At 43.7% G+C, this 16,021-nt stretch overlaps 1 protein-coding gene across 1 annotated transcript in view; it reads left to right on the forward strand.

The window, feature by feature from the left end:
* MORN1 (MORN repeat containing 1) overlaps positions 1–14,759 on the forward strand; it is a 74,596-nt gene extending 59,837 nt beyond the window's left edge. Inside the window, exons 13-14 of the mRNA XM_070956279.1 lie at positions 10,026–10,099; positions 14,611–14,759. Coding sequence (XP_070812380.1) covers positions 10,026–10,099; positions 14,611–14,759 — 223 coding nt within the window. The remainder of the gene's footprint in view (positions 1–10,025; positions 10,100–14,610) is intronic.
* The last annotated feature ends 1,262 nt before the right edge of the window (positions 14,760–16,021 follow it).

The raw sequence follows: 16,021 nt of genomic DNA on the forward strand, positions 1-16,021 counted from the left end.
CCAAGATCCACCCTCGCAAAGCTTAGCTGGTCCTTCCAAGGGCTTTATCCCTAATCCTGACCTGTTCCGCGTGTTGTGTGAACACCGCCAAGGGAGGGGGGGCTTTTGAAGATAGCTCACCCAAGGGCACCTCCTATCTTTTCTCCCGCTAGCTGGCTTCACGTCAAACCTTGGCAAGGACAGCCAGCCGTCTTTCCCAAGGCTGCAAGGCCATCTGGCTCTTAACAGCCACAGAGGATTTTACTCGTCCTTGGCAGACTCTGATTACCTGTTTTTGACTTGGGAGGGGAGGGGGTGGCCTTTTGCAGCACCCCCAGAATCTCATCCCAGCCTGCTGACCCGACGTCCCTTCGCAGTCTCCAAAACAACATCCAGAAAAACGACCTTGCGTGGAAATGAACTCACGCGATGATCGCTGCACGCGACACCGAAGAAATCTGACACGCAGCGTAAGGCGTTTTATTAATAAGTGCTTTCCCTCTCCTTCGTCCCTTTCCCCGGGCTCTTTTCTTTGCTCAGGGGGAAGAAGAAGAAGAAAAAAAAAATTAATTAAGACTTTCTTGATTAGGCATTTAATCAGTCCTTAAATCAATACAGATGGAGTCAATTAGTTGGCTGGTTTTTTTTTTTTTTCCTCCCTTTCTTTTTTGAACATTTGAATAGATACTTGATGCTACCGTGAAATGATGCATTCCCCCCCCCTTTTTTTTTCCTTTCTTCGTTCGTTCTGTTTGAGTCTCAGCTGTTAAGCTGGAAGGAACAGAACAAGACTTGTTTCTGCTCCGAATTCCTGAATTGTTGTAAAGCCATCTTCCATCTGAAACCAGATCAGATCTGAAACCTAACGAGCTTTGATCCACATTCCCTGTACTTATCGGCCAGCTCTTTCTTTCAGAAATAGAATAACAAGAGTTGGAGGGGACCTTGGAGGTCTTCTAGTCCAACCCCCCTACTGAAGCAGGAACCCCCTATGTTGTAAATCAGAGGTCCAGGCTTTTGCTCTGTTTCAAGATGTTTCCAAGATGTCTCTCCCAACTTCGTAGAGAGCTTTAATTTTATACAGTTTTACATAAGCAGATAAAAGGTATCACAGTAACAGGGTTCTAATGGGATAGGAATTATTCACCCCCCCTTTCAAGATGCCATCTTCTAATATATTATTAGAAGTATAATAATATATGTATAGTAATATATTAGATCATCCACATCTGAGCCAAAATGAAGTAATGAAATAAGCAGGAAAGACTCAAAGAGCACAAGCCGGCAATGTGCTGTTACAGCCTGGCACTGAGACCTTTGACCTACTGACCTACACCCCTATACCCAGGATGGCGAACCTATGGCACGCGTGCCACAGCTGGCACGCGTAACCAAATCAGTGGGCACACAAGCTCAGCTTCCAGTGAGACTGGAAGTTGTCCAACGGGCCATTTTTGGCCTCCGAAGGGGTGGGGAAGGCTGTTTTTGCCCTCCCCAGACGCCTAGAAAAGTCCTGGAGCCAGGTGAGAAAGAAAAACGGGCCTACCGGGCCATTGTGTGCCAGGAGTGGGGTGAGCAGGGGGGTGGGTGGGTCGCATAGAATTATGGATATGAGCACGCACGCACACACGCGACCCCCCCCCGCCCCCCCCTTCCTGGCACATGATGGCAAAAAGGTTAGCCATCACTGCCCTATACCATCCTGGTGAAATGGTTGTCTAAATCTATTTTTGAAAACCTCCGGTCATGGAGCGTCCACAACATCTGGAGGTGTCAGCTGATCCATCGATTACAGCTAGTCCTCAATTTACAGCCGCTCATTTAGTGACCGTTAAAAGTTTACAATGGCATTAGAAGTGTAGTTTTGAGGTTTGATGGCTAATAAAACTTTTGGGAGAGGGGAGTTTCAAAATAATCCTATTCCACTACTGGAATGGTCTGGGAATACCCCAGACCTTCACCCAATTGAAAATCTATGGAGCCGACTAAAGAAACTTGTGAGTCAGAAGCGACCCAGCAATAAAACCCAGTTAATAGAAGCCATCATTCAATCTTGGAGCAGCTGCAGAACTCAAAGACTTACTTCACTCCATGGGAAGACATTATAAGGCCATAATTCATGCTAAAGTTTACCCACCTAAGGATTAAATAACATGGTGATAATTTTTGCATATCTCGTTTTTGTTTTTTTTTACGTGTTTCACTTTTCTTCTTTATACCGTAACTGCTATTCTAACAGCAAATCCTTCATAAAAGTTATGACATGACATTCTTGATTAAATGATCTTTCCATTGAGATATAATTTTATGGTATTACTCCCCCCAAAAAAGTGGTGTTATTAGCTAGTTTTAGAAAATACACTTTTCCCAAAAGGTTTCCACAATTTTGGCCTCTACTGTAGGTAGTCTAAGCACGTTGTGCTACAAGCGAACTCCACACTTCTTGACATCTATAGACAGGGCAAATAATCAACAACTGTACACATTTTGAAAAGAAGCCACTTTCAAGTGGTTATTCAAACCTTTTTTTTTTTTTCCCCCTGCAGCTGAAGGGAAAGGTCTACTTAAATAAAACCCAGTTGCATAAGAATGTGGGGAAACCTTGGAAAAAGGACATTTGGATAACCCCAATCTATTTTGCAGCTCGGATTAGAACAGTGAATAATTCCTCCCTTATATCAAGGTGGATCAAACCGAAGAGAGCCAAGTTATTTTGGCACATGAGGCAGAAGAAAAAAAAAAGACTTTTTCTCTCTTCCCTGCCAGTCAAGATATAACCATAATATCTTCATTTCAATAAAGATAATAATTCTATATGTTGGCCTTTTTCCGAGACCACCTGGAGCAATCCTGTCGTTGTTAGGGCTGGGGTGAAAACACACCCCCTGGTCTAACAGGGCCGAAGGAACCTTCCAGAAGGAAGGCACGGCGTGTGCGTCTCATCTTCCTTATTGGGATAAAGAACTGGAAATGTCAGAGGAGGGGGGAAAAAAACGCTAAAAAAATAAAAGCGATCGGTACAACTGTTGCCTCAACGGAAGTGCACAAGAAAGTAGCCAGTCATTCTTTCTCTCCATTTGTTCAACCCATGAGCAACGCATGTTGTTTACGGATGCCCATCTGCTGTGTTCTTGTTTCCGAACCAAAAAAAAAAAAAAATACACTTTTTTTAAAAGAAAAAGTTGGATTTTTTTTTTGTTTTGTTTTGCCCAATTGTTCGGCATCTTCAAATGCAGTATCACCTTGGGTGGTGCGGTGGCCTAGAGATGGAGCTCTCGTCTCACAATCAGGAGGCTGTGAGTTTCGATCCTAAGGGAGAGGCAGATATTTCTCTCTCTCTCTCTGGGCACAATGAGAAATATATCTGCTGAACAAAACTCCGCATTGGCGACAGGAAAGGCATCCGGCCAGGAAACACTCAGCTCCATTCAGTTGCCCAGACTCCACCCCGCAAGAGATTATCAGGGGGTTAAAAGAAGATGACGATGATGAAGAGGACATCCCTCTTCAGTTACCTTCTCAGAATAATAGAATAACAGAGTTGGATTTTCTAGTCTTTCTAGTCCAACTCCCTGCTCAGGCAGGAGACCTTATACCATTTCAGGCAAGTGGTTGTCCAATCTCCTCTTAAAAACCTCCAGTGGTAGAGCACCCACAATATCTGGAGGCAACTCGTTCCGCTGATCAGTTGTTCTCCCTTTTAGGACATTCCTCCTCAGTTCTAGGTTGCTTCTCTCCTTGATTAGTGCCCATCCATTAGTGCCTATTGCCATCGTTGTATTGCTTCTTCTCCCTTTCTGTCTCCATTTGTTCCTCTTCGTTGCCATCTTTTTTTTTAACCCTAGCAAACCCTTCAAAGAAGTGGTTTTGAACCAGGCTTGTTTCTCCTACACGTGAAACGTTATATCGGGTGATTTATTATTATTATTTTTCCTTATGATTCTTGACGAATGTATCTTTTCTTTTTATGTACACTGAGAGCTTATGCTTATGTGTGTCCAATCACACTTGGCCAATAAATAATTCTATCTATCTATCTATCTATCTATCTATCTATCTATCTATCTATCTATCTATCATCAGCGCTAGCATGGCAAGAAAACAAGCAAGCTCAGAGAACATTAAGGACTCCTAACTTCAGCGGAGTTACACTGACCCAACCTAATTTCTTCCACTTCTCACTGGATCCGAGTGCCCATCGTGTCAATCATTCTTAAAATCTCTTCTTGGGAGTGTCATCTTCAGAAAGAAAACTTGAGAATAGATTATAATGACCATCTCTCTCTCTCTCTCTCTCTCTTTTTTTTAAAGAAACCCCTGCCTTTATATGCTTTTCTTCAGGAAGGGTGGGGTGGGGGTGGGAGGCAAAAAAAGGTTGAAAAACGAGCCGTGTCTTGTCTAAGCAAGGAATAATAAATATAAGCAGGTGTGAAAGGTTGGAATCGAAAACAGATGGGTATGACGGATACGATCGGAGTCCCCCACAGCTTCGGTCTTTAATCCCTGTGGCTTAGTGCGAATGTTTCCCCACTGACGCAATGCAGAAATAATAAATGGAGCAACTCATGAGGAGTGGGGTTCTCTTAATGGCGGCTGGTTGAGGGACAGGGATTATTTGGTGATGCGGGGGGGAGAGGGAATCGGTCTCAGTTGACCAGCTGCTCAACTCCCCTCGTCCCTCATCGTCATTTTTGAACTGTACCCCTCTGGCTTCGGTCTCTCCCGATCCTTGGTGATGCACGAGCTGAAGACGTGATGGAGGAAAGCTCCTTGTCATGAAATCAAGAGATTGCAGGGAGGTTTCCTGGGTTCTCCTTTTAGTGACGGATGGGTTTTCCTGTCTGGAGACCTTCCTCCTTGATGGGAAGCAATATTTATGGTTAGAATATTGAACATGGCTGAGATAAAGTTCTTTTTTTTTTTTTTTTAACCAATCCAAAGGAACAGAACAGATAACAGAGTTGGAAGGGACCTTGGGAGGTCTTCTAGTCCAACCCCCTCTCAAGCAGGAGATCCCGTACCATGTCAGGCAGGTGACTGTCCAGTCTCTTCTTAAAAAACCCCAGTGATGGAGTGCCCACGACTTCTAAAGGAGAGTTGTTTGCACTGGTTGATTTTTCTCACTGTTAGGAAATTCCTCCTTAGTTCTAGCTTGGTTCTCTCCGTGATGAGTTTCCATCCGTTGCTTCTTGTCCTGCCTTCAGGTGCTTTGGAGAATAGGTTGAGCCCCTTTTCTCTGTGGCAGCCCCTCAAATGATGGAAGACTGCTATCGTGTCACCCCAGTCCTCCTTTTCATACCCAATTCCTGCAACTATTTTTCATACGTTTTAGCCTCCAGGCCCCTAATCATCTTTGCTGCTCTTCTCTGCACTCTTTCCAAAGCCTCAACGTCTTTTGTGTAATGTGGTGAGCAAAACTGGATGCAATTAAAGTAGCAATCAAAAGAAGTCCCATCAAGCTGTCCCTTAGGATGAACATTTATTGAATATAAGGGCTGGCTTTGCACCACATATTGTCCAAAATCAGGTTGGTTGGTTGGTTAGTTGTTTGGTGGTTTGCAGGAATCTAACTATGCATTTTGCACGTCGAGTGAACTGGACCATGGTGCGAAGCCTAAGATATTCCATCTGATCATATCTTGTGCTTCAATAACTTGGATTTAAGCTTATGGGGTCTTCAATGAACTCAAATTTACCTCCGAATAAGCTTGCATGGCAACCTTGAACTTTACAAATCCTAACATTGAATTGGAGACTTTATACATCCCCCGCACACACACACACACACCTTTATCCTTCCCCCAGATCTTAGTCATTTTGTGTAAAACGCCTCTGGATTTGAATCTGGCATGATTTCACTAAAAGGAAAAGTTGGCTTTGCGTGTAAAATGAGTAACTCGGCTAACTCCGTGAAAGGAAAGCAATTTCGTCTCTTTAAAGGTTCTTTTCAAAGGAGTTGAAAAGTGAGCGGCGTAGCATAATAAAACCTTGAATTAATCCTGCCGGTAAGTCCGATCCAGGCAGCTAATATTCCTACTATTGCCATCGTCTCTGCCTAGAAGGGACCACTCCTTTCTGAATGCTACCCACCCAGGCTAATGGAGAGAATAAGCCTGCTTCGGAAGAAAAATTAATCCCGGAGAAGGGAAAACGCAGCATTACATCACAAGAGAGGCCGAGTCCATTCTATGGGCCTGAACTGATTCCTGGATTGCAAAGCTTACGTTTATAATGGGCTTTAATAGGCTGAATTGTAATAAACGCCGCGAAATGTTCCTGTTGGGAAGATTTGCCAAGATCAAAACCATTTCCTGTAGCACCCGTCCGACTTCCTTTTTGTTTCTCGGCATATTTACCTTCTGACGTACCCCGTCAAAATTTATCAAGGCACTTCCAACAGATTCCTGCGTCAAAACCCCCATTTTCTAATGGGACCCCTGGAACGCTCACTGAACGAATTACCCAGTTAAAACACAGTTGCAATTTGGGCACACTCAGTTGGACACGCTCAGCGGCAGACTACTAAATAGTGCCGTCTTTGGAAGTCCTACAGCATGGATTAAAAGAACGCTTGTTCTCAAGATTAATCTTGTTTTGGGGTATCTCTCTACTTCCGTATATTATTTACTCAGCGTCATTTCTTTCTCGCTTTCCGTTGACAAACGTCAAAAGCAATTGCCCACTGAGCTTTGCTTTTTAATAAACAGGAAAGCTGGTTCAAACAATCCAACCAGCAGTGAATAAAAAGCTTGAAGAAAAGGATACAATTGGTGGCAGTAATTTTAAATCATTTACAGTAGAAAAGGTTTCGCCTTGGGGATCCAGCTGATTTGCCAGGGATGGCCTGCTGCCAAGAGAGAAGGGTCATTTTTGAATATGGACCACACCCATATCATGGGACATCATCTGTAGAACATGGATGTTTGAGCAGGAGCAAATTTCCCGGTCCAAAACTGTTTTTTAACCTAGGAGGTTAATAATTCTTAAAACTTTGGGGTTTCTAGACCAGGCACACGAACAACTATTTGTGTTTTTCTGTGTCCTTGTTGTAACTCAAAAGGAAAGCTTTGCACTTAAGCACAGGAAGGCGTTTCCAGAGGTCAACATTTTCCAAATTTCAGAAAAGAACGTTTTATATTTCTTTTCTCTTTCTCCTCTTTCTCCAACTATCCCAACATGAGATTCCCCCCCCCATTGAATCTGCAGAGTATTGAAAAGAACAGAATAACAGAGTTAGAAGGGTTCTTGGAGGTCTTCTACTCCAACCCCTTGCTCGAGCAGGAGAGCCTAGACCATTTCAGACAAATGGCTGTCCAATCTCTTCTTAAAAATCTCCAGTGATGGAGCACCCAGAATTTCTGGTGGCAAGCTGTTCCACTGCTTAATTGTCCTCACTGTCAGGAAATTTCTCCTTAGTTCTAGGTTGCTTCTCTCCTTGATCAGTTCCCACCTGTTGCTTCTTGTCCTGCCTTCCTTCAGGTGCTTTGGAGAAGAGCTTGACACCTTCTTCTTCATGGCAGCCCCTCAAATATTGGAAGACTGCTATCATGTCACCCCAGTCCTCCTTTTCATACCCAATTCCTGCAACCATTCTTCGTATATTTTACCCTTCTGTCCCCTAATCAATATAGAGAGATAGAGATAGATAGATAGATAGATAGATAGATAGATAGATAGATGATAGATAGATAGATACCATTTCCCCTAAAATAAGACTCAAATGATTTTTCAGGATGCTCGTAATATAAGCCCTACCTCAAAAATAAATCCCGGTTAAGATCGTGAGCCAGATGGATGCATTTAATACCGTATTTCCCTGAAAATAAGATCCAACCGGAAAATAAGCCCTAGCATGATTTTTCAGGATGCTCGTAACGTAAGCCCTACCTCAAAAATAAGTCCCAGTTAAGATCGTCAGCCAGATGGACACATTTAGTACCACATTTAAGACCTAACTGGAAAATAAGCCCTAGTGCATCTTTTGGAGCAAAAATTAATATAAGACCTGGGGAAACCCAGATGATAGATAGATAGATAGATAGATAGATAGATAGATAGATAGATAGATAGATAGATAGATAGATATGGATAGATAGATATGGATGGATGGATGGATGGATGGATGGATGGATGGATAGATAGATAGATATGGGTGGGTGGATGGATAGATGGATGGATGGATAGATAGATAGATAGATAGATAGATAGATAGATAGAGATAGAGATATATACAGATAGATAGATAGATAGATAGATAGATAGATAGATGATAGATAGATAGATAGATAGATAGATAGATAGATAGATAGATAGACACACACTTCTTGTTGTTAGTCACGAAGTCGTGTCCGACCCATCGCGACCCCATGGACAACGTTCCTCCAGGCCTTCCTGTCCTCTACCATCCCCCGGAGTCCATTGAAGCTCAGTGACTCATATGCCAGCGCATCCAGTAAGCCCCCGTGAAGTCATTTATTTATGTTATCAAAGTTGACAGGCATAGGACATTTGATGATACACGCGAGCCTTACAAACGGAGGGGCTACTACTTGCGCTCTCCGGGAAAGAAACAGATGCTTCATTTAATTGTTCTCATTCTCCGGCTCTTCATAAATAAGGACACTTGAAAGCCTCATTATCACTTGACGTGAGGAATAGAATATGGAAGTCCTCAGCCACTGTTTTGTGTGGTGGTGGTGGAGGAATAAATAAATTCCAGAGCCTGTACAGCCTGCGATCCAGTTTTCTCGCGGTTATAAACAACGAGGCCAACACTTCTTATTCTTCCCTTCGCCTGTATTTGAACCAATTTCTTTCAGTGGGTCTCCTTCACAGGATAGGGATGGAAGTTTAAAAATAGTAATTGAAAAAAAAAAACCTCGAATGTATCTGAACCAATTTGAGAACCAAAATAGGTTAGGTAAATAAATAGATGCAATTTGGGGAAAACCTTAGGATTTTATTTATTTTTTAATCCTTCCCTTTATACTCCACAATTCACGTCACTTCTGAACCCTTCTTGTTTTGTATTTATTATTTTTAGACAACCCCCCCCCTTTTAGAGGTTCTGTTTGTTTAAAAAAAAAAAAGCACTTTCATATAACTTTATTTCTTCTAAGGTTGGCAAAGTATGAAGCCTGGGTTATATTCTTTAGTGCTTAAATTATTTATCTTTGTTCCTTTCCTAGAAATCAGGTTTTCTGATTCTTTTATTTGTTCTCCCAGGAGACCAGAAATTTTTCACCTCCTGGTTACCCTCGTCACCTTTTTAAAAAAACCAGGCGAAGGACTGTGCCAAGAAAATCCGAATAAATATTCAAATATGACCCCAGGATGCTGCGACCATCATAAATATGAATCATTGGCCAAGCGTCTGACTTTTGATCACGTGATCAACAGGGATGCGGCGACGGTCGTAAGGGTGGAAAAAAAACGGTCATAAGACACTTTTGTAACCTTGAACGGTCCCTAAGGGTTGTTAAGTCGTCCACGTGTGCAGTGGCGAAATTCCGTGCGGCTGCTATGACCGCAAGGAAAAATTCGGTTACAGAATTAGAGGTATCAAATTGCGCCGATATTTTGTAGATATCTCTTACAATTTTTTGAGAAATTATATTTACATACGTACTTAATCCGCTCTCCGATCATGTAAAAACAGAGGCATGATCCAAACCAGAGGTCTCCAACCTTGACAACTTTAAGCCTGGCGGACTTCAACTCCCAGAATTCCCCAGCTGGGGAATTCTGGGAGTTGAAGTCTGCCAGGCTTAAAGTTGCCAAGGTTGGAGGCCCCTGATCCAAACTGTTTGAGGCCATGTATTTTATTGCCATGAATGTTATTATCCACTATTAGCAGTAGTAGTATCTTTTAACACTATTGTAAACAGTGATGATTCTTGTCTATGACCGTAATAAAGTTCTATTCTATTCTATCCTGTTGTAAATCGAGGATTACCTGCATTCCCGTACTGATTTCCCAAGCGGTAACACCTCAAAAGCGACGCAACGGATTAATCTCATTCCCTCACTTCCTTTGTCTCTTCCAGATCAGGAATAGCCACCGAAGGATGGAAGTCCAGGGTGAATGAAAGCTCGCCGAACGTCACACCACCTCCACCAGGTAAGATCATCTCTTGTAGATGCAGGTGTTGGGCCCAAAGTCACAAAGGACCAAATATTCCTGGGTTAAAAAAAAAAACAAAACTTTATTTTTCTTCAACACAAGGAACCTCTAAGGCTGCTGCGTCCCTTGGTGGCTTTAAGACAGGTGGAATTCTGGGAATTGAAGTCCACACGGGGGGCTGGGTCAGAAGAATGGGAAGTCACGGGTAGTCCTCGACTTAAGACCACAAAATTGGGAGCGGAATTCCGGTCGTAAGTCGCGGTGGTCCTAAGCTGAGGCACTGCATGATCAGATCTGACGTTTCAACTGTTGCTATGGTTATTAAGCAAATCTCGTAGTTGTAACCGAATTTTCTTGGGGCATTTTTATTTTTATTTTATTTTTGCCATTAAATGACTGGTCGTAAGTCAAATATATTCTGGAGGGTTTCTTGTCTCTCCCTGGGCTTGCGGAGACAAATACACACACAAATACACACTCGCCAGCTTTGCACACAGAGCCAATTCCATCCTCCCCGTGGTCAGTAAAATGAGGGCCCAGATTGTTGGGGGCAAGAGGCTGACTCCGTAAACCGCTTAGAGAGAGGGCTGTAACGCACTGTGAAGCAGTATATAAGTCTAAGGGCTAGTGCTATTCTCTTTTATTCTTTTGGGGTGAAACTCCTAACCGTGCTTCTCCTGATCAAACCAAAGGAAGGCTTACTCAGTCTGACGGGTTTTTTCTTTCCCCTTTAACGACATCTGATAATCCCTTCTCCCATCGCTCCGTAAATGCCCTTTGATGATTCCAGCATCTCTCAAAATGTCATTGGCAAGAAAGGACCCACATTCCACGCACGTTCTCCGCCCTTCAGATTCTCGGGCGGTAGCAAATTTCATAAATGCTTTTTCTCTTCTCTCCCACCCCCCCCACCCCCCTTTCATCGCAGCCATTTTTCCTTTTTATGTTGCCGATGCCATATTAATTAGCTATTGGTGGCGTCCCTTAAAGGGGAGGGAAGAAGAAGGGAGAAAAGGACGCTGGATGTAGAATCTGTTGATCCTTTTAAAGTCCTCCTTATCAAGAGCACCCAAGAGTTTTCTTGTGTCGTAATCTGCCAATCTTGGGTGGGGTTTGAGGACAGTGTCTCCTGGAGAGTTGTAGCCCCTGGCATTCTCGGCGCAACAAATCTTGTACAAAACGGAGCATGTCAGAGAAAGTCACATACAGATTGATTATATATATATATATATATATATATATATATATATATATATATATATATGTATGTATGTATGTAAAGGTAAAGGTTCCCCTTGCACATAAGTGCTAGTCATTCCTGACTCTAGGGGGCGGTGATCATCTCCGTTTCAAAGCCAAAGAGCCAGCGCTGTCCGAAGACGTCTCTGTGGTCATGTGGCCAGCATGACTCAATGCCAAAGGCGCACGGAACGCTGTTCCCTTCCCACCAAAGGGGGTCCCTATTTTTCTACTTGCATTTTTTACCTGCTTTCGAACTGCTAGGTTGGCAGAAGCTGGGACAAGTCACGGGAGCTCACCCCGTTACGCGGCGGTAGGGATTCGAACCTATCAATCAACAAGCTCAGCATCTTAGCCACTGAGCCACCACGTCCCTTATTTATTTGTTAGCCCGCCATTATTATTTCAGAATCATAAGGTACAACACTTAATGATAGTCATAGGGAAGCAGTCAATATAAATCTTAAGGATACCAGCAACAAGGTTACACTCATTAGTGGGAGGAGATGGGTGATAGGACCGATGAGAAGATTAATAGTAATGCAGACTTAATAACTACAGTAAGGGTACATTAAGGGATCCTTCATTATTCATGTGTTAGTGTACAAATTTGGTTAAAAAGTACGCAATATTGTGGAAATGCGTAGGGGAAAGCGGAAACTTGAGCGTTCACAAATTCGATATTATATGGAACAAAACTGTGACTGAATCTGGATGTTCGGCTTCGGATACTACAAGGCTTCCTTCCAGAAGGTAAGAAGGGAAAGGAAATTTAACCATCAAATTCCCGCAGAGACAACAAAGTTTGGGACTGCATAAAGGATTTTAACAGACAGCTTTGAGTGGGGAGAATGTGATGAGCAAGTGGGGTGACAAGCAACAGTATGAAATATGTACGCAATACAGATTCCTGAGTTAAGCCTGAATTCTGGTTTTGAAATCAAAACTTCCAAATGTTCAAGGCAACTTACAGTACATGCAAGCGTTTAAAAAGTAATGTTTTCCTTCCTTCCTTCCTTCCTTCCTTCCTTCCTTCCTTCCTTCCTTCCTTCCTCCCTCTCTCCCGCCCGCCCGCCCTCCCTTCCTCCCTGGCTGCGTATAGATAGCTGTGACTTAACGTTGTTTCTCTCCCTGTTTTTTAAATGTCAGTCTGTTTTTGGAACAGATGGGTGGGGAAGTGAGGGAGAGGAAGGCTTACTGCAGAATGGGAGGTGAAACAGTTGATCAGAAAGACAGACAGACCGACAGACATAGTGAGATTGGAAGGCATCGTCGCTCCACTCCGGCTCTTGTTCCAGGAGCCTTCTGGGTGTTCGCAATAATGTGTCTCAGGAGTAGGATCAATTTGAGCCTGATCACGCGTGTGCTTCAAAGGAGAACTCTGGGTGGATTTATCTGATGATCCATTAGTTTGTTGGGTCTTCGGAGGAGTTTTCCAGCACCTAAGTTCAAAAGTGCATCTCCTGAATATTATCGCCCAGCAAATCCATCTCTACCCCCAGGTGACTCTGTCATCAGTTCACAAGGAGGTCTTCTGGCACGGACGCTTTACCTTCCCAAGATGCAAGGAATTGCGCACTCCTCATATTTCTGGAAACAGACCTTTCCCGTCAAAATCAGAGCCTCTAGGACCGCGGCCAAGTCAAGTTTTCTCCCCGCAAAGGCTAATCCGTGCTGAGCAAAACTTTCATGTACGCATTTTTCCGTTCGATCGGGGCCTTGTGTCAGTCAGGCTGAGCCTTCATGTGCAAAAATCTTCCCAAACGTGCAGAGTGACCTCTTTTTGCAATTTCACCCTAGACTAAAAGAAGGAGAAGGAGAAGGAGAAGGAGAAGGAGAAGGAGAAAGAGGAGTAGAGGGAGGAGGAGGAGGAGGAGGAGGAGGAGGAGGAGGAGGAGGAGGAGGAGAAGAAGGAAGAAGAAGAAGAAGAAGAAGAAGAAGAAGAAGAAGAAGAAGAAGAAGAAGAAGAAGAAGAAGAAGAAGAAGAAGAAGAAGAAAAGGGAAAAAAAATCTCCTTGAATGTTTTTCCCTTTTAAATTCAGGAGCTGCTAATCCAGGTGTCCTGGCCCCCGTCCAGTTCCATTAACAACCCGCTCATCATGTTAATCCCTCCCGAAATATTGATGGCAGTGCTGTCTTATCTTGACTTCACGGACACGGGAGGTTGAGAACCTTCTGTCAAGTTGCGTTTTTGCACCGAACTTTCACCCTGTATTTAAAAACCTCTTTTGTCAAAAACGCTGACAACCTTCAGAGGAAGAACGGCCATCGATATCCCTCTGGAGCGACTGGTTCACTCGGTGCCCATGGGCAGCTTTGAGAGCTGCATGCCAGGCACCTGGGCGATGGGCCTGCCACGTTGATGCAAAATATCTCCCTTGTGGCCCCGTTGCATTTGAAAAAGAGTGGGCAGCTAAGCAAGAGAGGCCTCCGTTAGAAGACATGGATTTTCAATAATCGGAATGGAATGGAATGGAATGGAATGGAATGGAATGGAATGGAATGGAATGGAATGGAATGGAATGGAATAGAAAATAGAATAGAAAATAGAATAGAATAGAATAGAATAGAATAGAATAGAATAGAATAGAATAGAATAGAATAGAATAGAATAGAATAGAATAGAATAGAATAGAATAGAATAGAATAGAATAACAGAGTTGGAAGGGACCTTGGAGGTCTTCTAGTCCAACCCCCTGCTTAAACAGGAAACCCGACACCACTTCGGACAAATTGTTATTCAACATCTTCTTTCAAAATTCCAGTGTTGGAGCATTTACAACTTCTGGAGGCAAGTTGTTCCATGGATTAATTGTTCTAACTGTCAGGAAATTTCTCTTTAGTTCTAAGTTGCTTCTGTCCTTGATGAGTTTCCACTCATTGCTTCTTGTCCTGCCCTCAGGTGCTTTGGAGAATAGCTTGACTCCCTCTTCTTTGGGGCAGCCCCTGAGATATTGGAAGACTGCTATCATGTCTCCCCTAAATCCTTCTTTTCATTAAACTAGACATCCCCAGTTCCTGCAAGGTAGAGGTGTGTAGATTTTAACTCAGGTGGGGAAACGCCTTCCAGCCACCAGAATGTGCCCGGAGAGACGTGATCTGTGCTTGCTTACGTAGGGCCTTGCGTGCTCAGTCCACCATCTTAAAACATCCGTGGTTTGTCAGAGAAGTGTCCTCCTGGGTGCCCCATCCCGTAGCCTGCTTTTAGGATACCCGTTAATCCAGACCCGCTCCTCAGCTAATTCCCAGCCTTCCTTTCTATCTTTCAGGCGAATATGTAATTGCAGTTCGTGAAGTGACATCACCTCCGTTTCTAGGCCAACTTCTCCCACCTGTTTCCAAGCTTTTAAGAGTCCTGCCAAAGAAAGAGATAGTTATGGGCTCCAGTAAAGACATCCAGAAAGAACTTGGCAGCTAAAGGGAGAGGAAATTGATGGACCACAACCAAGCTCTCTTCCCCCCTCCCCTCCCTGAACTCTGGGGGAGAGTATATATATATATACTCTTTGCTGACCTGGGAATTATTCATCTAATTTCACCTCTCCATAACGTTCTCTCAAAGAGGATCTACAACATGGGAACCAAACAGCAAAAAAAAACCCCACCAAACCCCAACCGTCTGCTTTTGTCATTTCTTCCAGCCCACCTCAATCCCGATGAACTCTAGATAAATTTAATTTTTTCCCTCGACGGAGGCCAAGTCTTCAGTCCTGCTGGCCTTGACGCGTCGTGTCTCTCTAAATCGAAGATGGACTTTGCGCCTTCAACAACAACAACAATTTTGGGGAAAAAAAAAAAAGATAAACCCTACCCACGCAAGCGAGGGAGTTTGTACAATAGTTCGGGCCGAGATGCCCCCTACGAAGCTGATGAATCAGCCAGGCCCACTAATGGCCGAAAACGCACATCGCAAATTACATTTATAACGGCGCAGGGTCCGTTGATATGATTGGACCGTTTTGGCTTTGCTTTTGTAAGAAAGGAACTCTTCTCCGTCCAGTGCATTAGGAAATAAAAGAGAACGCATTTAAAATTCGCCCGCTGCAAGCAGAAAAAGGCCTCGGTTGATTATTTGCAAATAAAGCCTAAGTGGCACCGGCCAGCAAGGAGCAAAGCTTGGAAGGGGGGAGAGGAGGAGGAGGAGGAAGGGGGAGCCGATATGTTGGAAAGACAGTTCTGACTGGTGGCAAACTGGGATTGGAGACGCAGCGTGAGCTATTCTCCCCTTAGAGAGGTTGGGCTTCTTCCCCCTTCCTTCCTTCCTTCCTTCCTTCCTTCCTTCCTTCCTTCCTTCCTTCCTTCCTTCCTTCCTTCTTGGTTTCTCTCTCTCTTCTCCTTTCCTTCCTTTCTTCTTCTCCCTCCTTCCCTTCCTTCCCTCTTGGTTTTTCTCTCCTCCATTCCTTCCTTTCTTCTTTTTCCTTCCTTCCTTCTTGGTTTCTCTCTCTCTTCTCCTTTCCTTCCTTTCTTCTTCTCCGTCCTTCCCTTCCTTCCCTCTTGGTTTTTCTCTCCTCCATTCCTTCCTTTCTTCTTTTCCTTCCTTCCTTCCTTCTTGGTTTCTCTCTCTTCTCCTTTCCTTACCTTCTTCTTTCTCCCTCCCTCCCTCCCCTCTTGGTTTTTCTCTCCTCCCTTCTTTCCTTATTTCCTCCCTCCTTTCTTCCTCCCTCCCTCCCTCCCTTCCTT

The sequence above is a fragment of the Pituophis catenifer genome, unplaced genomic scaffold (assembly GCF_029215685.1).
Source record: "Pituophis catenifer annectens isolate HBS135680 unplaced genomic scaffold, rPitCat1.0.hap2 SCAF_18, whole genome shotgun sequence".
NCBI lineage: Eukaryota > Metazoa > Chordata > Lepidosauria > Squamata > Colubridae > Pituophis > Pituophis catenifer.